This window comes from Galleria mellonella, unplaced genomic scaffold, assembly GCF_026898425.1.
Source record: "Galleria mellonella isolate WM207_F2 unplaced genomic scaffold, CSIRO_AGI_GalMel_v1 utg133, whole genome shotgun sequence".
NCBI classification, from domain to species: Eukaryota; Metazoa; Arthropoda; class Insecta; order Lepidoptera; family Pyralidae; genus Galleria; species Galleria mellonella.
Genome location: NW_026441990.1, coordinates 1,416,639 through 1,442,360, shown reverse-complemented (window position 1 = coordinate 1,442,360; position 25,722 = coordinate 1,416,639). Strand labels below are relative to the sequence as shown.

The following is a 25,722-nucleotide window of genomic DNA, read 5'->3' as shown; positions in this document are numbered from 1 at the left end:
GTATGCATGAAAAGTTCTTGAGTAGCGACCCGTACGGGCAAACGCAGTATACGACGACCCCAACTAGATGGTGTGACGTTGAGGTCGTCAGTGCAGCATACATTGCAGGGAGTCAGTGGATATATTATCTAGAAGTGTTTACCTACAGAAACCACACGTACGAAGTAGTAGGCAAAACGATAGTATTTAAATAAAACGACTGTTACTTTAGTTACCTTTCTGTATTATCTAAAATTACAAATCTTCATAATTTCAATCATTACAAACTAAGTGTTGCTTGATTATTCAGCACATACCTTTACTCTGTCGTCTAAAAATATTCGATTTACATTTTTACAATATTTCTAACAATACAGATGGGAGGGGAGGACTTAACAAAGGTTCAATTCTGACAAAAAATGCTTAGAATCTGCATTATATACATGTCACTTGCCCAGTTCTACCTGGCAATATTTTTATATATTGTAAGCTGTTTGCACTCTATGTCCAAGCTGGAATACGACAAATTTATTAACACACTAAAACCTTTTAAAACATAAATACAGTGAAATAGCTTGAGACTATTCAAGGTTTATACAATTACATAAATGTGTTCGATCAAACAGTTTACTGGGCCCATGACTGAATGAAGCATATTAGAGACACGACAAAACAAAAGAAAAAAAAAATGTGCTGAACTAAAAAGTACAAGTCAAACTTAAATATAGTTTTAAATGAAACTGGAGTAGATATGACGCTAGATATGATTTGAGATCGACACGCAGGAGTTTACAGTTGATTTTGTTTTAAAATCGAAAGGAATTGCACTTGTATACTAAATTGTACATTACATAGCAACCACAATATTATCTTTTTAGTGTGAGAAAAGATATGTAAAAACATACATACGTGGTGAAGCACTGCACATTTGCACTACACCCTCATGCACATCAATAAAAATTAATAATTTCGAATAAAACTTATATTAATGTTTCATAAAAAAGTGCCAAAAATGAAATTAAAAAATATATATATAAGAGCAAGATATACAGGCATCAAAATTCGGGCAAAAAGATGGTAAGGAAAGGAAGATTATCTATTTTAAAAACATAAAATACACTGGAATATATATGAGAAGAATCATATTACAGGAAAATCAAATCGAATTTTTAGTTTTAGAAATTAGAAATAACAATACATATAAATATTAAAATGCAGTGGCAACATTCATTGCATTTTTATAAAAAGATAGTTAAATATGGTTATATAAATAATACATGTATCGCATATTTCACTTGTAATATACGTCTAAAGGTTTACAATAAGTAAACATACAGTTTGACATATACTGTGAACAAATTGTAAACAAATTCTGAAGAGCCTTTTCTTTAAACCTATTTTTTTAAATTAGAATTTGATAACAAAGCGAAATCTTTAAGGTCCAATATTAATTAATTTCTAGTAATACATTTAAGGCAAAATTATTATAAATTTACCCGCCTTATTCATCGAAAACGTCAAACTTCTCGTAAAATTTATTCGTATTTTAGCTATTGAAGAAAAGGACAAAACATGTCCTTTTCTTTTGAGCAAAATTCTCAATTTAAAAGTGACACAACACTTCAATAGTTAAAATAGATTTATAGGAAGTGTAAGTTTTCATGGATAGGGGGATCAGTTATAACGCAAAATTATCAAATTAAGAGATTAAAGAAATGGCGCGCCAGAATCTGTTGAGTGGCTAGCGTGAGTTTAACGTATATTTATGTTACAACTGTGTTAGTTTACGTCGATAATTTTTATTGAAAATTAAACTGCGCCTCTGGCGGACGGTTTTGGAAAATCATTTATACTCATAAAACTGTTTCTCCTGACTATCAACGCACAACCAAAGCTACTAAGTCTAGAAAACTGAAATTTTGAAACATATGTTTAGTTTATAACGTAAGCATTAAGAAAAGATTTTTGAATATTATATTTCTAGTTAAAATGAAACATGACATAATGCGTGTACAGCCGCGGGCAATAGCTAGTATTTTTATACAAACATAAAAGACCACGCAGTTGTAATGTGAGTTACATAGAGTAGCTCCCACTAGCTATTCTACTATTCGAAATTCAACATTTTGTTTTTAAAATGGAAAATTATAGGATAATTTAGTGTATTTAGTGTAAATGTAGAATAATTTAGTTATTACTCTTTTACGTTAATTAAATTAACATAGTCAAATTGCAGTATATATTCGTCAATATGTGTCGCCTAATTCGATTACAAAATTATATTAAAAAAGAAATACATTAGCCATTTTCAATTTGAATTCATGGTACAAAATTTACGTGAAAACTAATGTTTACATTAATATGGATAATGAAGTATTAAAAATTAAAAAAAAAAGACGAAATTTTTGATACTTATAAAACCACAATCAGTCTATATAAAAAGCAATTTTCTTTTCATTTAATTTGCTAATATCGATTACTTCAAAACATTCAATCGTATCTGCACGTTTTGTATATGATAAATCGATCGATTATCGACTGAACAAACGTTACTCGATTAAACGGTAAATTAGTCTATTAAATCGATTGTATTGCATTAAGTTATCAGTCGCCATTTGAATAGATTTAAATAGGTTTTATTATTCTCAATGTTACAATATCAACACCAAAAATCGATATACAATCGCATTATGAGTAAATAATCGTAAGGCAACTATCGGTGGATAGATCTATATCTACTGACGTGGTAGCATGTTGGGGCATCCCTAAGCGAGCTAAGATATAAGCTAATTTTAATATACTTTGGTTGTTAGGTAACTTATGGAGTTTGGAGTGAAATAAGGCAGGGACGCATTGCTATCACATCAGTGTTAAACGAAAATGCTGTGTATCAAATATTATTTATGTATTTAATACATGAAAAAATCAAACATGTGATGCGATTCGATCTTTATCTGTAAATCTACAGACTGTACAATCTGTACAGCTGTGTTGATTTTGTAGTACCATTCCCTAAACTTGGTTCTAAAACTGCAATCATAATTTGATAGTATAGCAATACTAATATGGTATGGTAGTATGACAACTACAATAGAATGTCGATTATCCGAATATTCGATTATTCGGACTTATTCATCACAGCTCTAATTACCGATTTAGAAATGTTATTATGTATTAATTGAGTAAATAGGTATTTTCTAATCCATTATTTTTAAAGCTCGTAATTTATTTTTACATCGTATTGTCTAAATAACGCACTTAATAATTATTTAATAATAAAATACATATTAAAATTTAATTATTGTTTGATTTTGAAATCGATTATCGGGAATTTCGATTATACGGAATACCCATTTTTATTTGATTCGGATTATCGAGATTCTACTGTAAATGTAAAATAGTTCTTACACAATACTATCAAAGATTTGATTTATTAAAATTGAATTTTAATTTGAGAGACAATGGTGCTTCAGATTGGACTCTATTGTTTGTAATTTGATTAACGAATAAAACAATAGATTAGCGCCTACTTATTGACCTTCGAAAATGATACTATCGCATTGTCGGAATAGGTCCTTATAGCATTGTACGGCCATTTCGTGGATAGCGTTTCGCTCTGTGTGTATAATTGATCTCTCCGGCAAATCATAGGTTGCTATGAACATGTAAATATAAATAATAAATTAAGCATGTTTTTAAATATCTAAAAAGTTATCTAAAATTCACTAAATACTATATGTACTAATACGGAAAGAGACAAAAATATTAAGAAATGAAAAAATAAACATATGTTTACTAAATACTCGACACTTTGCCTATGCAAAGCGATAATTGTAAAACTAGCAGTATTCTTAAATTTCTTTTATTAAGGATATAATAAGGTTATGCCACTTATTTATAATGTCTCCCCCTTTTTTTTTCAGACAAGTAACGAACGAATCTATCGATAGAAGCGTTATCTTTAGCAAGTCCATACAATAGAATGAGATGACAATATCCTATCATTTCTTCTTTCTTATGTGAGTAGTAACCAAAACTATTTCAACAATTTGTTTGCTGACTAAACGGAGAATATTCTGAATTCATACTATATTTATCTCTAAAATTCACTAATTATAAACACACAATTTAGAATTGGTCCCTCTGTATTGCGAAGTAATTTTCTAAAAAATCTATGAATTTTAGAGAGAAATATTTCCTAATCAACCCCAATGTGCGTTCAATAGTAACACTTAAATCTATTTTGGGATCTCATATTTTAATGGCTACTTTGGTTGCCTTGAATGAAATTGAATTGATAATTAGAAAATCTTTGAAACTATGAATGAAGAATGAACAAGTATCTATGATCTAACCGCACTTTGAGGGTATCTAAACTATGGGACCTATTCCGTAAGGGACTTGATATGCGATAGAAATGTAATAATATATTTTTTTAAATTAAGATCGATCTTGGCAGCTGTTAAAGATTTTTTTTTAATTTAATATTCTTATATCGATGTTGACACTATGTATACATATTTTCACGCAGCGTAGCTGATTCAATTCATATTGACTTAAAATGCAAAATGTTTACTTCTAAACGTTAAAGGGAAATATAACATATATATGAATAGATATAACTATTTATGATTTTTGGCAATAGACAAGCAGCTTTTTATTTTTCATTCTTAATAATGTAAATAAATATTTTGCCGAAAATAGACTTGTTTTTTATGCAACATAGACTGGCAAACAAGCTGATGGCCGGTCTGGTGGAAAGTGGTAACCGTCGCCTATTTTATGAATGTACGCGATTTAATATGAACAACAACCAATACAAATAAAAATCTCCGTTTATACCAGTCACAGTATCAAGAATTTAACTTATTTTTTATTGTATTCATATGACTAGTGTAATTTATTCCACACTCAACTTTACCACGGCGATTAGATTTTAAATATCTAACTTATAAAGTCATAAAATTTATATAGTAATAATTGTATAATCTGTGACAAAATTTGACCGGATACCGCGTAGCCATCCGCATATATCATCAATTACTCATCAATAGACATAAATACTGACAGATAATTGATGAATTCAGATCATTCTCTATGTTCGAGAGGGAATTCCGTTAAATGTGATTTCTTATTTTTTTTTTATTTTATTTATCTCGGTATGTCAAAGTAAAACAGGTCATACAGTCATATTTTTATACACTAGCTGCATGTCTAAAGCCTTATAAAATTTGCAGTCCATAAAATAAGCGGGGGAGATGAATGTTATTGGTATGTTACATTGGTGTTTCTATCATCACTAGAGTCTTTAGGGCACTTGCTCACTGACGGTGGGTTAGCCTTCTCGTTTGATGCTCGGCATTTGTGGTGGAGGTTCGGCGAGCCCCTTCACCTGAAATATAAAAAGTTTTCTTTGTAATTAAGAATGGCAAACAATTTGATGGCTCACTTGATGGAAACTGGCATTCTTCACCTATTGTAATAAATATCACAGAATATACTCTGACGCCTACGGTACATCTCATGCGTTGCCGTTTCTCAGGATCATGCCTTCGTACCCTGTAATTTCACTGCCAAACCCTACATTCCTAACTGAAACACACTCATGGCTTCACAGCTACAGAAACACGAATGGGGAATAGAATCATCCAAGTTGATAACTTTTGTACAAAATTTCTAACTGGTACATAAAAGAAAGTGTCATAGAATCACACGAATTGCAAGGATCACTGTGTAATATCACCATCATCATCTTATAACTGTCCACAGCTGGACATATGGCCACCCCTTGCTGGGAGATATGCCAGTAGTTGCCACACTTGGCAAGCGGTTTGATGACTTCAGTTAGGCTTTGGTGGTGTTTAAAGCGGGAAACTGCTGTCTATCTCTTGAGCATTAAGGTCCCTTAGCCGCCTTTTACGACATCCACGCAGTAGGAAAGAGTGGCCCGTTCTATGCCGGGACCATCCGGCAACTGTGCTATATATCTAAGGCTATTTATAATAAAGTGTACACAACGTGCCAAAGATCACAATAGAATAAATGTTCTATTGTCATTTCTGTTTCTACCATATAGTAGCACGAAATAATATTAAAAAACCGAGATCATATCGAGGAAACAATGGGCGGCCTTATCGTTAAAATCGATCTCTTCCAGGAAACCTTTGGATGGTGGTGAGTAATTATAAATTGTTCGGTTAGAGACATGTGAATAATCCTTATTAATAATATAAATGTGAAAATGAGTTTATTTCTTAACCAATCCGAACCAAATAATTATATGGAATGGAAATAGGCTATTTATTTATCCCGGTTAAGCTGGAGCAGTCGCGAATAAAACCTTGTATTATATATTTTCTTCTTAGATTATATAGATAGGAGCATCGAGCCTCAAAAACGGGTCAACTTTTTGCCAAATTAACTGACTCGGTTTTTTATCAGTATTGTATATACGCATACAATATATCTTGACGTATTATTTAATAAATGAATGTTCACGCATTAAAAAGATACAGAATTTATAAAAAAAAAAAATATAGAAGTTATAAAGGAACGACTGATAACTATTTATCACGCAAAATTGTATAAAAAAGTTGACCGACTTTTCTCAAAGCATTTGTATGAAGACACTTTATCTATATAATCTAAGATATTCTTTATATTACTGTTACCTTAAGCCTTGCAGCTGTCTTGAGGAAGGCCGGTAGCTGCTCTTGAGACACATTCACTTCGCCCGCGTACATGAACTCGAGGATCGCCTGCAGGTGCAGATATGAGACATCCTTCAGGATTATTATGGGGTGCTTTGAAGGGTTCTCCTGAGGATGTGATATTTCATTTTTACATATGCAATCATTAACATTAGTACTTTAAACTAATACTCTAACGCTCTCTGGAGTTAAAGAGATATGAGTATACTAGATTATGCCTCATCAATATAATATTGGTACTGCTCCAGAGGGAGACTTTGTACAAAAGTCGATTGCTTAGGTACCTGTGTCCCATTCGTGTTTCTACCGTAAAGCAGTTGTGTTTGCATGGCTGTGTTTCGGTTTGAAGGGTGGGATATGGCGTGAATTTACAGGGTACAGAGGAATAACACCCGAGTCCTCGGGAATGGTAACGCATGGGGGGTATCATGGCCGAAACAGTATACTCTGTTATGTCCATGGTACTGCTCAAGTCTATAGGCGACGGTTACCACTTTCCATCAGGTGGGCCGTCAGCTTGTTTGCCATTCTGAGTTGTATAAAAATTATATATATATTGGGTTTCTTTGGATATAATTGGCGAAAAATGCTTTTGTGCACGACGCACCTTTTTTAGTTTTTTTTTTTAATTTTATTAAAAAGATGTTTTGTAATTTGAAGTCTGTGTCAGTTCAGTTTTGTTTCGTTCGCTTTTTTTTTTACTCCGTTGGTTTGCTTTGTATATTTTTTTATATAATTATATTATATTTCTAAAACACCGTGTTTGCATACCAGTATACAGTTCTTTCGTCCACATATCTGTCTGATATCTATATTAATTTCGATCGGGTTCTTTATTCCAACATTAAATATTGGATAACAGACATTTAACATATTCGTTATTGGACCAATATATAGATATTGTAACTAAAATATTGCTATATATTATCCACCTCTATGATATTGCTCACAACTTAGGTTACATGTTTATTTCTATAACTGATAACGCAACTTTTAAAATATTTGTAGTCTAGTGTTATTTAATTAATTATAATTGTTACTTCATTTTCTCGTACTGTATAACTATGTTAACTACTTACTATTATAAATGCGAAAGTTTATAAAAAAAAAACAACTGCTAAAATGATTTGAACGAAATTCGCTAAATGGATATATTATAATTCTAACTTAGTCACAAGGGGGGAAAGGGATTGTTAGTAATGGAGACTGAGAAACCCATTGTATGCAATATACCCAACCAGGTCGACCTCCGCGCGGTTCCCCCTGGAAACTATCATGGTTAATTCCTGATAAATTCATCATGATGGGCTAACTGGCCTGTTTTCATTCTCATCTACCACCCTTCACTGGTGCTCCGCCAGCGTATCCCGTTAGCGCAGGCGGGGTTACCATACCATTTACACACATAAAAAAAACTTAGCCACAAAGATACCTTATATATAGATTCACACGAGTGAAGTCGCGTGATACAGTAAAAAATTGTGCCTACCCGCCTTTTTTATAAAAACACCAATCCTCTCATAAACCTATTTTAGCTATTGAAGTGCTTTGTTTTTTTTTTTTCTATTGCACTAAATTCTCAATTTGAAAGACAGTGAGAAAATATTTTAATAGTTTAAATATGTTTGTAGGTCCTTTTAGTTTTTATGAATAAAAGGGTCGTTATCGTCGTGTACGGTACCCGGAAGGACGTTTGCACTACTTCTTAGTAACGCTCATAGATATTTACAGTAGATATAATTAAATTGTCTCGATGAAAAAAGTCGGCGTTAGCAAATTTCTTTAAATAATATCGTTGTTAATTAAAGAGATGTATACCCATGTCTGATGTATAACGAAGGAAATAGTCATAGTTTCGCGTGAGAACGTGTTTCAATAATAAACATTTTGTATGTTATTCAATCACGTACGTTATGTTACATTTGTAACACAACATCCGTGTACTATATTTAATATCCACAATTCACCTGTTCTCACATTATTAATAGTTCATTTATGAAAATCGCTCAAATGCATGTGAATGAATTTCGAGGTGACGCCATTAGTAAATATTCTTCTCTGCCAAGTACTGGAAACGTGATTTTATAAATAGAAAGAGTTTCGAATATTACCCGAGGGAGACTTTACATATACATATACATACATATCTGTCACGCCTGTCTCTCATTAGGGTAGGCAGAAACAATGGAAAGCCAAATGCTTCGATTCAAACAAACCTCTTTCGCTTCTTCCACATTCATCAATTTTTTCATACACGCTCGCCGGTTACGGGTACTATTAATTTGGCCCTTCTTCAGCACGTCGCCTATTTGGTCGACATACGTCCGTCTAGGGCGGCCCCTACCGACATCTCCATTCATTCTTGCTCGATAAATCTCTTTCGTAATTCTTCTTTCATCCATCCTCTCCAAATGACCAAACCAACGCAACATTCCTTTTGCGATTTTTGTCACTACATCGTCTTTCAGTCCACACTTCTCTCTTTTACACTTTATACAAAAATTTAGAGACTATACAAAAATTGAGTACACCTATTCCACTTGTTTCTGTAGCTAGCAACTAAGCTTTGCATAGCTCTCCTAGTTTGAAAGGCAAAATATGGTATTGAAATATCGAATACTGAGCCAATAACCCTTTATCCTCAGGAATAGCAACACATGTGTCATAGGCATCATTGTATTTTATGATTTCTATAGTGCTGTGTGGTTCCGGTATCTCACCAAAAATCTAACTGCGGTTGCCAACCCGCCCGAAAGCGTGGCAACTACTGGCAAATTTGACCAACCAATATGGCCCTTTACAGCATGTAATTTAAATGAATATTTTGTAAAATATTATAAGATTTAAAATGCAGGGACACAGCGGTTGGGGTGGTACCGGCCAGGCAGCTGGCGGCGCTATTTAGTATCAGCATTGCACCCGTGCGAAGCCGGGGCGGCTCGTTAGTTATTCATAAAAACGTCAAAACGCTTATAAATCTATTTTAGATATTGAACTATTTTGTCTCATTCTTTTGTGCTAAATTTCCCATTGGAAATAATGACAAAACAGTGTAATAATTAAAACATGAGTAGGACCATGGACGTAACAGGGTATACCGTTATTATTTCTCTTTAAAAGTTAAAAAAAAGCCCGTTCGGGCTCTGCAATTCCATAGATTATTATAGTCATGAATTGCATAATTAACACCATAGGAAACTATAACTATTAACAATAATTTTGACTGTCATAGATAAAACAATTTTTGTTTAAATAGATCCAATTATGTTAAATTTTTATGATTAATAAAAGATAGCTCAGTAATATCTCTTACCTCTAATAAGCTTTTAAAATATGGACTACACGCTGAGAGCACCATTTTGTGTGCCTTACATGTCTGTCCTTCACATGCCAGTGTTACCTGTAAACACAATTAAAGGATTTATTATATGAATTTATAGGATATCATATGTTCGACGAGACATGGATATGTTGAATATTACATTCACTACAATGGAAGTAATCATCAAATACGGGGTATTCTATTAACCCTAACGGTTAATACCCCAGAATAATCCTTTATACTGTTTAAAAAGGTATCTAATATTATAGAATAAGCTATAAATACTTTTTCTCTATGCAGGTAATTCTCCATATGAGTAGATGCCAAATGATTGCTAGTGTAAGACAATAGTAAGTTCTAGGCTCTTCTGACTATGATGATATTATTGTGAGTTCAATCACACTCTTTTAGCCGACAATAACTCATCATCACTGTTATGAATATATATATATAAAATATAATATAAAAATCTCATGCCAAGTCAATTAGTAATTCATAAAATGTATCTTCACATTTTTAAGAATGTTTTTTGTAAACTTGATGTAATGTAAAATCACCATTCAAATTCAATTTTTGATGAAATGTTTAAATTGTAAAAAATTTTTAAATTGGCACTTCAACCCATAATCACTATTGTTTAGTAGCACATTTTAAAAGTCTTTAATCCCTGATATCACTGCCAAAAAAATTAATTTTGTATTCATTTTAATATATTAAAAAAATAGCAATTTTATTATAGTTGTAGCTACTGTACTGTAGATACTAATGTTTGGACCAATTTACACTTCTACATATTTAGCAAAAGTTGTTCAAAATACTTGGAAATGTTTAATTATTAACTAAATTAATAATAACACAAATAATAATCAGATTATCAATTAACTACATAATACAAATAATGTAAAAGAACATTTACCACTGACGCTGCATTTTAATAAACTTCAGTCAATTAAAATTATAAGATTTACAATTTTTACACAAAATAATGTATATATTCAATTAACTTACTGTAACTATTTAACATTGTAACTAAATCTTTGTGATGGTCAATATTCAATCCCTATGACACTATGTTAGGTTGACTGGAAGAGATCTCTTTTAGTTACTAATTGTTATTATTACTGTATGTATATATAATTTTTTTCTTTATCCTGCAATAACTATTCCAAAATGGGTGGTCAAGAAATCTATTCAATTAATTCATAATTTATTTAATTTTTATTATTATTGACAGTATTATTTTTTTATAGTTATAACCTTCTCAGTGTACTTAATTGTAGGGTAATTTTATTTACTTAAAAGCTATCCAGGATCATTTACCCAGTAAGCTCTTGTGTAGTATTGATAAATAAGATAATGGCAAAAGTTTAGAATATAGGCTTAGGTTGGTGCTTGTTTCTGAGAATTTAAAAGTAATAAAAACAGTATGGAATAGTCGTGCCTAGAGCAAGTTGCTAGTGAAACTTAAATGAGTATATACATGCAGAGCATCTTTATAAAAAGAAAACAAAATTAAGGTTATGATACAATTTCGTTTTTATGCAGATCCATTACTCACGTCTGTAAAACTCTTCTCGTCCCTCAAATGCCTGAACGATGTCACCATATTCGTTTGAAAATCGTTCCATTTTAAGAAAAACTGCTGATCGCCCATATTGGATGTTTTTATAGCCTGCAAATAATATTTACCTAAATAAAACTAATGAATACAGTTTTAGACAATACAAAATATAGCTTAATCTAATTTTCCAATGCATTGAAACATCTCGTAGCTTAAAAAACGTTAATTGTTTTAAATGATCACATAAAAAAATGTAATTTACATCTACGTCACGATATGTGTGTGGAATGTATAGAAAACAAGCTCTCTATGTGGTCTAATCCGCTAATATTTTATAAGATTAGTACTCACCAAAATTAAATTGTAAATGTATTCAAGGGCAATGTGTATTGTTTCGCAACTTTTGTCTGAAGTTAAGCAATATGAAACTCAAAATAAAGACGCCGTCTAACATAAATTAGCGACTTCTTTCTATTTCTTCAAATTCCTTCAGTAAATGTCAGTGTTGCCAAGATATAAACTACGATCAACTTAATACCACATAGCGATGCGCGACTATACTAATGTGATTACTAATTCATTGATTAAGCAATTCATTCGATTTATTTTTACATAATTCGATTATAAATTTTATTATACGACTAGTAATTTCATACGACTACAAGTTTCATTCGCTAGGTATGTTTTTGCTAATTGCTAAAAAAAATCATTTGTAGTTGTTTATATACGAATCGATACGAATGAAGCCGAGCCAGTCGGATTGCTTGGAATATTCTTTTTTTGTTAATGGTCAAGAATTTTAGAGTGTTGCTAATTATATATATTTAAAAAAAAAGTAACAACTATTAATACTAATAAAATTTTAAATGAAAGGACTTGATAATTGGAATTATGAGATACTTTTTTAAAGTAATGAACACAAAAAAGGGCTTTGTTTACATTATTGCTGGATTCGATAGAATTACTAATTAGTAAAATCAAGCGAATTAAAAAATTAATATATTACTAATTTTAAAATCGAATTATAAAATTTATTACTAATATACGAGTAGCAAAATTATTCGGATTCACGGACCGCTAATACTGCTGGCATGGGGCATTGAAATCAATTCTGAGGGGTTATTTCTCTAAATATTGTAGCTGCTCTTGTCTTCGGCTTAATTAAACACATTAAAGTTTACTTTTATAACTTCGAATTTAATCAGATATACGATACAATTCTTATTAGTTGTCGAGAGTCGAGGAGTCTAGAGTATGTCTCTAGACTCTTCGCTTGATAATTGAATGACATATTAATCATTAACTCTGACAGAAGCCACTGACAATTTACACAGATACTAAAACCCTAAAAATATAATCTAACCTCTGAATCTATCTTTGAATTTCTCTTAACGTAATATTTTAAATCGATAGTTTTTAATAATTACCGTTTTATGGATTGTCATAAACTAAATATTTAATTATTTTGACTTAAATCTATTAGAAATTTAGTTAATATTGATGCTTAGAATATAGGTTTAGCTGTGATATTAAATTGAAATTTTTATTTATATAATAAAATGTTGTGTAGAACATTAAATGAATAAGATCATGATTATAAATTAGTTGTATAAAGTGCATATTATTAATAATTACCTGACTATAATGGTAATATTTTTAAAATGGTATACTCTGAAGAGTTCATTGGTTTTCATTTCGGTGTAATAGGTTGCGTTCAAGTGATAATAAAAAAAATAGAAATTAAACTAAAACAATATTATTTAAAAAAATTACATTAATAATAATTTAAAAATATTTAATACTTTAACAGCGTGTACGATTTTCAACAGTTAATAAATAATTTATTCATTGAAGAATACTAACGTTATTTATAATTCTTGCTCAGTGCTGCCATCTATTGTTGAATAGCGTATTTTGATCTAAGATCTTAAAAAGATACTTTCACAAATACTGCCATCTATCTATGGTTAGTTGATTAGAAATTGTTATTTGTATTATCAAGACACCACGCCGGCATACACAGACCACCAGTGTATTCCGGCTGTAGAACCCAGCGATCCGGAGATCGTCGCCTCCGGAGTTGAAGTTGGGGTAGAGGGGTATACCCCGAGGCCCCTACCTCGCCCGCCCACACAACATCTGGCGGGCATGAGAAGTCCCTGTTGATTGATTGATTTGTATTATTTAAATTTTGTTAACCTGCAGATTTATCATTCACAAAAAAATATAATTACAATGCTTGTGAAGTAGGGTTCTTTTTTGATGGATGAAAATGGAATGGTAATCCCGCCTGCGCTAACGACATACGCTGGCGGAGCACCAGTGAAGGGTGATCGATGAGAATGAAAACAGGCCAGTTAGCCCATCATGATGAATTCATCAGGAATTAACCATGATAGTTTCCAGGGGAAACCACGAGGAGGTCGACCTGGTTGGGTATATTGCTAGCAATGGGATTATTAGTCTCCATTACTAACAATCCCTTTCCCCCCTGTGAAGTAGGGTATCAAACTGTAAGAGTGGGTTTTATAGCTTATTAGTGGTAAGTGTTTAAATCTGCTACTGGATTGAACCAGGATACGATAAACAGTGTTCTATGTGTAAATGTAATGATATGATCATCTGTGTAGGTGCTAGATTATGTAAAAATTTATTTTGTCGGCTAGTGGCGGGGAAAGAATTCTTAATAACAGGCACTAGTGCCTCCATTACTGATAATGATGAAAAACCTTCGGTCATCACGATGATTAAATTGATTTGGCTAAATTCTCACCTATCATCACTCACATGGGAAAAATTGTTAGCACAAGCTCTGTCGGGCTCGAGGGTGGGGGGGGGGGGATTGTTAGCAATGGAGTTTGGCAGCCCTATTGCTAGTAATATATCGTATTAGGTCGATCTCCACGTGGTTCCCGCTGGAAACCATCATAAACAATTCTTATTGACTTCGTCACGATGGGCTAACTGACCTGCTTCATCCTCACCTATCATCCTTCACTGGTCCCTCGTCGGTGTATACCGATAACGCGGGTGGGGTTACCATTCCATTATCACCCATTAAAAAAGCCCTGTTGGGGGAAAATATGTACCTACTGATAGATGGATGTAACAACCCTTTTGCTAATAATAAATGATTTGCTGGCAGACAACTCTTACAGAGTTAAGCTCGCCTTTATACATCTTTAATCAAAGTTATCTTTGTTAAAGTAATCTTTGTGTGTAATAAAGTACTTATAAATACTTTGTCAGGTCGACTTCCACGTGGTCTCCTTGGAAATAATTGCAGTTAATTCTTAATGAATTCGTCATGAAAGAAAGAAAGAAACTTTATTCTACAGAAATATGCGATTACATCCACACAGGGGTTAAAAAAATATTAATAATTATAACAACGAAACTACACACAATATTTATATATAAATAAAAAATAAATAAATAAATAAAACAATTCGTATTATAACAGTTTCATCCAAAATGAGTGTGTGTGTGTGTGTGCGTGCGTCGCAATACCTGCAAAATGAGGTCTGTGCTCAGCATTTTGAGCGCTGATTTTCAGCACGAGCCTCGCCAACACGCGGGATCTTAATTAATTTCGATGGGATGACCTGATTTCATCCTCACATGTCATCACTCATTGGCGTCCTATCGGCTTATATCGATAGAATGAGGATAACCGATAGTACAGGCTAATTCCTGGTATATTAAAATCAAGATGCGATATACATCGCACCAATACAAGTGATACCACTTACATTTATTTTAATTTTTCTATTCATGTTTTTGAGGATACTTTTTTATTTTCGTGAAATCGGAGGGTGTATTTAAATAAATTAATAATTTTATATCAGCTGGGCCATTAGCTTGTTTGTCTTTCTAAGTTATATACAAAAAAAATTGTTGGATTTCAAAATATCTTTCATCACACATTGGTTAAGACTGTTTTCCAAGAAACTCGTGGCTATTTAAAAAGTTACTTATGGGTATTTCAAATATGATAATGCTAATAGTTAAAAGTTCTACTTGTCCACCCGTCTCTTCACAAGTGCACCTAAGCCGTTTTACCATCAGATATCGAGGGGAAAATGAAATTGTTTGAAAATAGAGCTTCGCAACACCAATATAGGAAGACTTTGTACAAAAGTCGATTGCATACACGAATGGAACTGAGGTACCCAATACCTCAGTTCCATTCGTGTATCAACTGTAAAGCAGATTTTTTTTATACCACTGAGGTGGCAAACAAGCATACGGCCCACCTGATGGTAAGTGGTTACCATAGCCTATGAACACCTGCAATACCAGAGGTATTACGCGTGCGTTGCCGACCCTGAAGAAACCTCTTTACCCCCCTTTTGAAGAACCCCATGCTGTAGTCTCTTGGAAAAACCTCGGCAGGGAGCTCATTCCACAACCTGAGTGTTCGTGGGAGGAAACATCTCTGAAACCGCGCAGTACGCGACCATTGAGGCTGTAGGAAATGAGGATGAACTCCTTGTCGATGGCGAGCCGTACGATGGTAGAAAGTGGCTGTGGGCATCATATTGAACAATTTCTCTAAGCACAATCCATTGTATTGCCTGCGAGCCTGGGATCATCGACAATTCTCATAGCTCGTCGTTACGAGTCGAAAGGTTCAAGCTGGTATTTAGGTGCTCCGGCCTAAAGCCGTTGTGTTTGCATGACTGTGTTTCGGTTTGAAGGGTGGGATATGGCGGTAATTTACTGGGTACAGAGGAATAACACCTGAGTCCTCAGGAATGGCAACGCATGGGGGGTATCATGGGCGAAACAGTATACTCTGTTATGTCCATGGTACTGCTCATGTCTATAGGCAACGATTACCACTTTCCATCAGGTGGGCCGTCAGCTTGTTTGCCATTATAAGTTGTATAAAAAAATACCCTATCATGTCGACTTCCTCCAACCTCGTGGTTCCCTCTGGAAACAATTGTGATTGATCTATTGTTAAATTTGTTATGATGGGCCAATTGATCTGTTTCCTCACCTATCATCCTTCACTGATGGCCCGCCAGTGTATACCGATAGCGCAGGCGGGTTACCATTCCATTATTCTCCATTCAGAAAACTTCTAGATACTATGTAGTGTTACAACCTCATCGTATACTCTTTTTAAAAAACATATTAACCTCTGACATTTTTTACTGTCTTAGATTTAAATATATACTCTGTCATGTGAAATTGCATTTTATTAAATTGGCGACGAGGATTTTAAAATGAATCCGGAATTAATGGAAGAATTCCTTAAGGTACAACAAAACCAACAAACACAAATAACTAAAATACTGGAATTACTTACACAAACAGTAATACAAGTAAGTGGAACGTCACAGACCCCTACTACGAGTGCAACAGACTCGAGCATATTGACAACATCGTCAAACACAGTCTTAAAAAATTTTAAATGCGATCAATTCAATCCCGCAACAACGGATATACATAATTTCATAGACTACTTTGAAGTCAAATGTAACATATGGGGTGGAGACACTGACAATGTGAAGAGACAATTACTTTTCACATGCCTTAGCCCTGAAATATTCCATGAAGTTAAGGTAGCGTTCACACCGCATTTTGAAACATCGACATATAACGACATTAAAATTAAATTAATTGACCTTTATGGTACTAGAAAAACAAGGTATAAAGCCCTCACTGATTTTTGGAATGCAACACGTCAACAAAACGAGTCAATGACAAATTATGCAAACAGGCTAAAGGAACTGAGTAAGGATTGCAAATATGACAATTTGCTAGAGAGACAATTACGAGATAGATTTGCAACAGGCCTTAATCATGCAGCGTTAGAGATAGACCTAAAACAAAGATGGCCTGACCTGCTTGAGAAAGATGAGACTGGAAAATTAATAGAAGTCACATTCCAACAACTATTTACTTTCGCTCAATCCAGAGAGATAGCAGAATCTGATAACATTGTTAGAAGAATAAGAGACAATAAACATAAACGTACAAACAATAAAAACAATAAAGTTATAAACAGAAAACTCAAAAAAGACCACTGTTTCAGATGTGGAAATAAACAGAAGCATAGTAATGATGAATGCAAAGCTATAAATCATAATTGCAAAGCATGTGACACAATCGGCCATTTCGAATCATGTTGCATTAAAACAGGACGCGCTTTTATTGACAGCAGGCCGCACACACAAAGCATTAAAAGGACTCAAAACACCACTTCATCTCGCTACCAAGACGCGAATGAATCATCATCATCATCATCGTCAACTACTACAGACGACGAATGTAGTGAACAAGGAGTATATCACCTTAACAAGAACAAAGACTGCAAGAGAATAGACCCCATTATCAATGGCATACCCTGTACAATGGATTGGGATACAGGTTCGAAGTTCTCTATTATAAATACAAAATTTTGGAAACAAATTGGATCACCACAATTAAAACGTTCACCACCTCTGAAAGCATATGGAAATAATGATTTTAAACTTAAACCAAGAGGACTAACAGAAGTATCAGTGGAAATACAGGGAAAACAAAAAATTCTTCCTGTCATTGTCATGAAGACTTCAGACCCTATGCTGTTTGGATTAGACTGGAGTGAAATGTTTGGAATGGAATTTCCGGAAGCTGTATATTCTATTAAAGCAATTAATGAACAACAGACACTACAAAACATCCTAACAAATTACGCAACACTTTTCAACAACAAACTTGGTAAAGTAAAAAACTATCAGGTCAACATTCACATTAAACCGGGAACAGAAGCAAAACATTTTCCACCACGTCCTGTAAAATTCAGTATCAAAAAGAACATTGAACTGGAACTAGATCGATTAGTGCAAGAAGGGATTATCACAAAAGTGGATCCTAACATAACACCCGTAGAATGGTCAACTCCAACAGTTAATGTCGTAAAACCTAATGGTCAAATTCGTATTTGCGGTGATTATCGCGTCACAATCAACTCTGCATTAATAACACACCTACATCCAGTACCACTTTTTGACCAATTAAGACAACAGCTTGCAAATGGTGAAAAATTTTCCAAAATTGACTTAAAGGATGCATATCTTCAATTTGAAATTGCCCCTGAATCAAAAAAGTATCTTACAATAACAACACATAAAGGATATTTCCAATACAATCGAATGCCCTTCGGTATTGCAACAGCACCATCAATTTTTCAACATTATTTAGAAAAACTACTAGACAACATCCCGAATACGGCCGTCTACTTCGATGATATTGCAGTAACAGGAAAAAATGACAGCGAACACCTAAGTACTCTGACGTCAGTACTCAAGAGATTGCTAGAAGCTGGCCTCAAAGTTAACTTAAAAAAATGTAGTTTTCTCCAACCCGAAATTGAATATCTTGGACACATAATTGACGCACGTGGTGTACGCCCAACTAAAACAAAAATTGATGCAATCGCTAAAGCTCCAGCGCCAAACAATACTAAAGAACTACGATCTTTTTTAGGAATGGTCAACTTTTACGAGCGATTCATTCCGCACTTACATACACTTTGTTCAGACTTGCACGACTTAACATCTTCACGAAAAAAATGGAAATGGACGAAAGAATTACAAACCGCATTTGAAAAGGTAAAAACCTGCATAACAAAAACAAGACCTCTGATAGCTTATGATGATAAACGAATGCTTTATCTAGCATGTGATGCTTCCGAAAAAGGACTTGGGGCTGTTCTTTTCCACAAAGAACACAATATTGAACAACCGGTCGCATATGCTTCTAGGAAATTAAAACCTGCAGAAAGTAAATACTCTGTAATAGACCGAGAAGCATTAGCTATCTACTTTGGTATCAAAAAATTTGATCAGTTCTTAAGAGGAGTCCGTTTTACATTAATTACTGATCACAAACCTTTAATCTACCTTTTAGGCCCACAAAGAAATCTGCCTAAACTTGTTAATAACAGATTGGTGAGATGGGCGTTAGCAATTGGGTGTTATAATTATCACATTGAGTATCGAAAGGGAGAACACAATATTCTTGCAGACTTTTTGTCAAGAATGCCAAACCCTGACCAAATACCGTCTGAAGGTGAACTGACTGTACATAAAATAGGCACGCGATTGCAAGCGATAAAAATGATTGATTTAACACTTTCAGAGAAACTGATTAAAGAAGAAACAGGAAAAGATCCCGTCCTAAGGGAAGTATCCAATCATATTAAACTTGGCTGGAAGAATCAATGTAATAGTCACCTAAAACCTTACTATCGAAAACGTGAAGAACTTGCCATCGAGAATAAAATTATAATGTGGGGCGGAAGAATTGTAATTCCACAAGGGATACAAAAAGCTGTATTACACTACCTCCACCGCGGCCATCCAGGCACATCTGCTATGCGAGCTCTGGCTAGATTTTATGTCTGGTGGCCCTCCATAGACGAAGATATAGATAGATATATTAAACTTTGCCATAAATGTCAAGAAAACAGGCCGAATGATCCAGAACTCCCTATTTACTCTTGGTCTATCCCAGAAAAAAATTGGGAAAGAATTCATATTGATTTCGCAGGTCCTTTCGAAGGAAAGTATTGGGTAGTAGTTGTTGATGCTTTATCAAAATGGATTGAAGTACGACCAATGACTAAAACTACTACAGTAAAACTATGTGCTAAACTGGATGGAATATTTACTACTTTCGGTCTACCCAAGATTATTGTATCTGATAATGGTCCACAATTTACGTCGCATGAGTTTGAAAATTATTGCAAGCAGTATGGAATCTTACATATTCGGGTATCACCGTACCATCCTCGCTCCAACGGATTAGCAGAACGCCTTGTTCGCACTTTCAAGACCCGGTTATCAGCCAGTAACGAAGACGGAGCTAACTTGAAACAACGCTTAAGAAATTTCCTGTTCAGTTATCGTAATACACCACATTCTACAACAGGTAAATCTCCAGCACAAATAATGTTTGGCCATCAACTAAATTGTGTATTTGACAATCTACGCCCAGATTTAAGAAAAACACTAAATTTCAAACAACTTCAAACTAACTTACATGGAGATCAGCCTTTAAAAGAATTTAAGAGTGGTGACCCAGTTTATATACGCACGCGAAATGAATCAACTTGGCATCCTGCTACTGTAACATTACGTACTCACCGTTATTCGTACCTAGTTCAAACACCTGATGGTGTGGAAAAACGAAGACATGCAGATCATATACGTTCTCGAGCAATTGATGAAGCTGAAAGTACCAAAATAGGAGGAATGGTTAAAGAACCATCTCAAGACTCACAAGCGAGTATGACTCCATTACAGGCCCCAACATCAGAAATTCAGGAACCTTCTCCAGAGCAAACTCAAGCAAATGCTCCAATTACACCGTTACAAACATCACCCTGTGAGCTACCACAAGAATGGCAACAATTGACATCAATACCACTTACTAAAGAGGCATATTCTACGGCCGAGGAAACAGCCGTACCATTGCGTCGTAGTGTACGTACCAGACGCCCTCCGAGACGACTACTTTATGATTAAGAAACATTGTAGAGACAGACAAACATTGTATATAAATCATATTCATTGGGGAGTAATGTTACAACCTCATCGTATACTCTTTTTAAAAAACATATTAACCTCTGACATTTTTTACTGTCTTAGATTTAAATATATACTCTGTCATGTGAAATTGCATTTTATTAAATGTAGGAACTGTACAGACATAAATTGTATATAAGAATAAATATCGTCTTTATTCATATAATACAGGTAACTACTCAAGGGTTGCTTGTATGGTGTTTGAGGATGAAATAAAACGTGTTAATTAATTAATAATACACCATTATGTATTTCACAAAAAAACGTTTTTAAAACGACACTCGTATTGCAAAGAAGTATAAGAGAGGCGAATAGGTGAATAGTAAACATTTCACTATAATAAGTATAATAATTAGGTACTATTAAATCATGCATACAATTATGGTACAATTTATTTAATAATATTATCTTAAAAATTAGAGCGAATTTTAAACACACAAATACTACATTGAAAGGCCAAGCGGTGTTGCCACAATATTCTTACATTAATAGCTTATCATTAAATATTTTATAATCTAAACAATAATTACAAATAAAAAAGAGACTAAGTACATATTTAAATACTAATATGTAACACATTCACGACAATTAAATAAGTACTAACACTATTTTTTTGCTATGAATAATAAAAATCGTAAATCTAACATAGAGGTACAGTGTTAAAATGATTTAATATCAAAATCGTTGTTTTTAAGTATAATTGACATCAAGCAGGTTTCTTTTTTTAAAGCAGTAAATATAATATTTAAATTTACTTTGCTATATATTAATGTAATTAATTAATAATATCTAATGATTTTATAAAAACCTTTGGATACTATATAGGTAAGTACTTTTACAATTAATTCTATTTATTATTTAGTATTGCAATGAATTATTATTAATTTTGTTTTAATAATAATTCATTGCAATTATTATTAATTTTTTATTGAATTTATTATTTAGAATGGCAAACAAGTTAACGGCCTACTTGATGGAAACTGATGACTGTCGCCTATAGACATGAGCAGTGTCATGGACATAACAGAGTATACTGTTTCGCCCATGATACTCCCCATGCGTTGCTATTCCTGAGGACTCAGGTGTTAGTCCACTGTACCCTGTAAATTCACTACCATATCCCAACCTTCAAACCGAAACACAGCCATGCAAACACAACTGCTTCTCGGTAGAAACACGAATGGGATAGAGGTACCCAAGCAAACGACTTTTGTACAAAGTCTTCCTCTAGTAATGCTCTCTCTAAACAATTTAAAGTATTTGCAATAGTTTCACTCCAGCCATAATTGCACACATTAATTGATTGATAAAGATGATGATCAGTAAATGATTTATTTTAAATTACACTACTCGAATCTTAACAATTATTTATGACATGATCATGTCTCTCAGATAAAGGTTTATTTGCACGAATACCACCACAAGTAATATATTTATTTTATTATATTACGTAGACTGTTCTAACATTAAGGATGAAATTTATATAATGTATCTATAATTTTAATCTATGTAATATGTATTTAAATAATTAATCTGTATCTAATATAGCAATTTCATATACAAAGCAAACGTCGGACTTAGGTATATTCTAGCGTATGATTCAACGTCTCACTTAATGAGACTGTTTTTTTATTATAATTAATTAAATTCTAATAATTAAGGTTTTTTAAACCCTTACAAACGTAACGTAACCGCACCAATATTTAGTTATACAAAAAAAAAAAAAAGAAAAAATAGAAAATAATTATACATCTTTGAATAAAATTTTCGGTACTTAACAAAACATAAATTTAATTTTCTTACAATGATTACCAAAAATCGGTAAAAAAAGACCACCGAAACTATAACACACTAAATTTATACATATATCTCGTAAATTGTATTTAAGAGTATAAAGAGATCCTAGCCATTTTGCTTACATTATTTAACATTTAATTTCTAGTCTTCAATAAAAGAAATGCCATGAATTTGAGCAAATAAAATGTCACTTCAATAAGTACTAATATTAAGATAAAAAAGGCAAACAATAAATAGGTACGTACTAAAAAGAAATTGAAGAAAGGATAGAAATATTAGGTGGTGTAAATGAATTGTTCTACTTTTTGGTCTTATTGAAACACTAAAATAGTGAAAGCATAGAATATAGAATTAGTTATTACAGACTTATGAACAAATGTTATTGATACCTACTTATGTTTACCAAATTTAAGCACTTAATAACTATTCATTGGTAGGATAATTGAGGTTTATTATAGGTATTAACCTACACTTAAACGGTCCTTATGTCAAACTTATTTTATATAATCCTAAATAGAAAACCTAATTACTGACATTTTGGTATTTTAGCTAAGTTATATGTTGTAAGAAAAGTCTAAGAAATTGACTAGAAAATTTTGGATTTATTTGCGAAATTTATTTTTGGCTGATCATTATTTATTATTAATGCGACAATTTAAAACAGTTTATTGTAGCCTTGAAAATGCAGAGCTGTGAACAATACCTAGTGTGACACGACTAGATGGAAATGCAATTATTTACGTGATATAATTAGCTGATATAGATTTTTGGTTGGTGCTCTTCAGTAAACTAGCTTATTAAAATACCTTAACCTAATTAAGATTGATATGAGATAATAAATGTTACTTATTTCCTAAAAAGTAAACAATAAAATGTACTTTTCTATCTGGCACTACAGAAATGTTCGTTGCTCGAATCCCAATTTTATTAAGCATAGTACATTAAGGCAGAATAGGACGGTTCATATTTTCGTAAAATTAAGGCAGCTAAAGGCACCTAGTTATAGTAGTAGTATAATTTTAATAATAAATTTTAATAGCAATATATATAATTTATTTACATTATTCTGAAATAATACATGATAACTACAATTAAATGCCTACTCGTTGATAGAGGGCGTTGTACGAGTTTTATTAGCAGGTGATGTCTGAATTTGCAATGGCATTTTTAGTCCTCGTGGAGCTAGGACGAGTCTAGCTGGCGTCACAAGGACTAAAGCGTACTCTCATTTATTCACTCCTAAGAACTTCGCCGCCTCGTCTGCGGAAGAGAGTAGCTTATTGATAATCGTTTTGTCAGGGATACCCAACAGTTTGCCTATGAGATCGCTGCCATTTTCGCCGTCGTTTTCAGCATCTGATGAATATTTGCGTGAGGTCATGTCTAATTTGAGTTTTTTGTCGTAGGGCGCCGCTGGTGGGGAATTATTGTTGTTAACGTTGCTTGGGATCTCGCAACCGGAACCCTCGTCATCCCGATATCTATATCTGAAACAAAATGTTTTTTTCTTATTTTACACTCATAAATTTATATAGATATTAACAATTTATAAATTAATAATTGAATTAACGAATAGAATTGTTTTTGAAAGTTTGATGATTTTGTTTATTACAGAGGAATAGTAAACTTAAACCATGAACAAAAATCAATATACATACCCATTTGTCAAATTATCAGTTTCAATTGGGGTATTTGGCGGCGAGACTTCTTCGTCGTCAGTGATTTCGTCCCGGTGTTTTTTTCTGTGGCGTAACATACTATGTTTTAGAGTGAATTTCCGATGGCACAGATCACAGGCAAATGGCCGTTCCCCGGAGTGAGTACGCATGTGACGACGGAGATCTTCCGCGGACCAAAAGCGACGGACACAGAAAGCGCAAACTACCTGTAACAATTAAGGAAGAAAGTTGTAAACGGGATCAAAGACAATTTAGTTTAGTGTTAAAAGAATCAAATATGTACGTACAACAAATATTGTCGTTATAGTTATATTATAAAAAGGGTGATTAGTTTGCATTTATTCAAAATATTTCCTATTTTCACAATCCTGATAGATATCAATTTATAGGTAATCATTAATTTGTGAGAAGTTAAGACCACTTACCTTTCTGTTAGCGTGGTCTGGAAATTTGCCCCTATCATCATCATCAGCACTCTCGCTTCTGTCGCTAGCTGCATCTAAGGCTCCCTTGCTTACTAGCTGCTCATATTCCATGGAATGCACGGTTGCTAGATGATTTAACGCTCCTCCCCTATCTCCGAAAGAAGACTCACAGAGATGACACTTGAAGACTAGACCACCATCAGGAATGTCTTCATTAATTTCAGGGTTTGGAGATCCCGGCTGAGAATCACCTGTGCCGTGTCTTGATGACATGTGCTTCTTTAAAGTCTCCAAAGATGAGAAAGTACTAGTAGGGCATGATGCGCATTTGAATGGCCTCTCTGGTACAGTTCTTATATCATTTATATGTTGAGGTGGGGAGACTGTATCAGGGATCGGTTCAGCTAATACAGCTCTTGCCGATCCTCCATGCTTTCTTAGCAAATGACGGTCACAGTTGGATTTTGTTGTAAAAAGCAGGGTGCAATGTGGACACTTGAATGGTTTCTGTCCGGTATGCGTCAATACGTGACGTCGAAGTGAAGATGACCACGGGAACTTTCGGTGACAATACGGACAAGACACACGGTTAGGAGCTAAACTGTATGCTGATTTCTTTTTCGGTGGCTGATTTCCGGTGTCTGATTCAGATCTGGAAGAGAAAT

At 33.5% G+C, this 25,722-nt stretch overlaps 4 protein-coding genes across 4 annotated transcripts in view; 2 read left to right on the top strand and 2 right to left on the bottom strand.

Annotated features, from left to right (window-relative positions):
* Window positions 1-202: 202 nt before the first annotated feature.
* LOC113511183 (longitudinals lacking protein-like) lies at window positions 203-12,091 on the bottom strand. The gene is made up of 5 exons (XM_026894797.3): window positions 11,924-12,091; window positions 11,570-11,683; window positions 10,003-10,089; window positions 6,651-6,797; window positions 203-5,371 (listed from the first exon to the last, which is right to left on the bottom strand). Exons 2-5 carry the CDS (start codon window positions 11,663-11,665, stop codon window positions 5,315-5,317), a joined length of 387 nt encoding a protein of 128 aa, XP_026750598.1. The 5' UTR covers window positions 11,666-11,683; window positions 11,924-12,091; the 3' UTR covers window positions 203-5,314.
* A 4,644-nt stretch (window positions 12,092-16,735) lies between these two features.
* LOC128202542 (uncharacterized protein K02A2.6-like) lies at window positions 16,736-18,675 on the top strand (the record flags this gene model as incomplete). Its single annotated transcript, XM_052903242.1, has 1 exon — window positions 16,736-18,675. A coding segment is annotated over exon 1 (1,869 nt), but the record flags the coding sequence as incomplete, so codon positions are not given.
* Window positions 18,650-21,194, top strand: LOC128202533 (uncharacterized protein K02A2.6-like). The gene has a single exon (XM_052903234.1). It carries the CDS (start codon window positions 18,721-18,723, stop codon window positions 21,094-21,096), a length of 2,376 nt encoding a protein of 791 aa, XP_052759194.1. The 5' UTR covers window positions 18,650-18,720; the 3' UTR covers window positions 21,097-21,194.
* A 188-nt stretch (window positions 21,195-21,382) lies between these two features.
* LOC113511317 (ras-responsive element-binding protein 1) overlaps window positions 21,383-25,722 on the bottom strand; it is a 31,107-nt gene continuing 26,767 nt past the window's right edge. The window contains exons 4-6 of the mRNA XM_026894943.3: window positions 25,058-25,709; window positions 24,612-24,838; window positions 21,383-24,440 (exon numbers count right to left, since the gene is read on the bottom strand). Coding sequence (XP_026750744.1) covers window positions 24,179-24,440; window positions 24,612-24,838; window positions 25,058-25,709 — 1,141 coding nt within the window. The 3' untranslated portion in view covers window positions 21,383-24,178. The remainder of the gene's footprint in view (window positions 24,441-24,611; window positions 24,839-25,057; window positions 25,710-25,722) is intronic.

Bases quoted from the DNA above. Each gene is read 5' to 3' on its own strand.
- LOC128202533 (XM_052903234.1), top strand. From the start codon at position 18,721: ATGCCCTTCGGTATTGCAACAGCACCATCAATTTTTCAACATTATTTA.
- LOC113511183 (XM_026894797.3), bottom strand. From the start codon at position 11,665: ATGGGCGATCAGCAGTTTTTCTTAAAATGGAACGATTTTCAAACGAAT. The intron at 10,090-11,569 runs GTGAGTAATGGA...TTGTGTTTACAG, and splicing joins ACGAGAAGAGTTTTACAGAC to GTAACACTGGCATGTGAAGG. The intron at 5,372-6,650 runs GTAACAGTAATA...TTTATATTTCAG, and splicing joins AGACAGCTGCAAGGCTTAAG to GTGAAGGGGCTCGCCGAACC.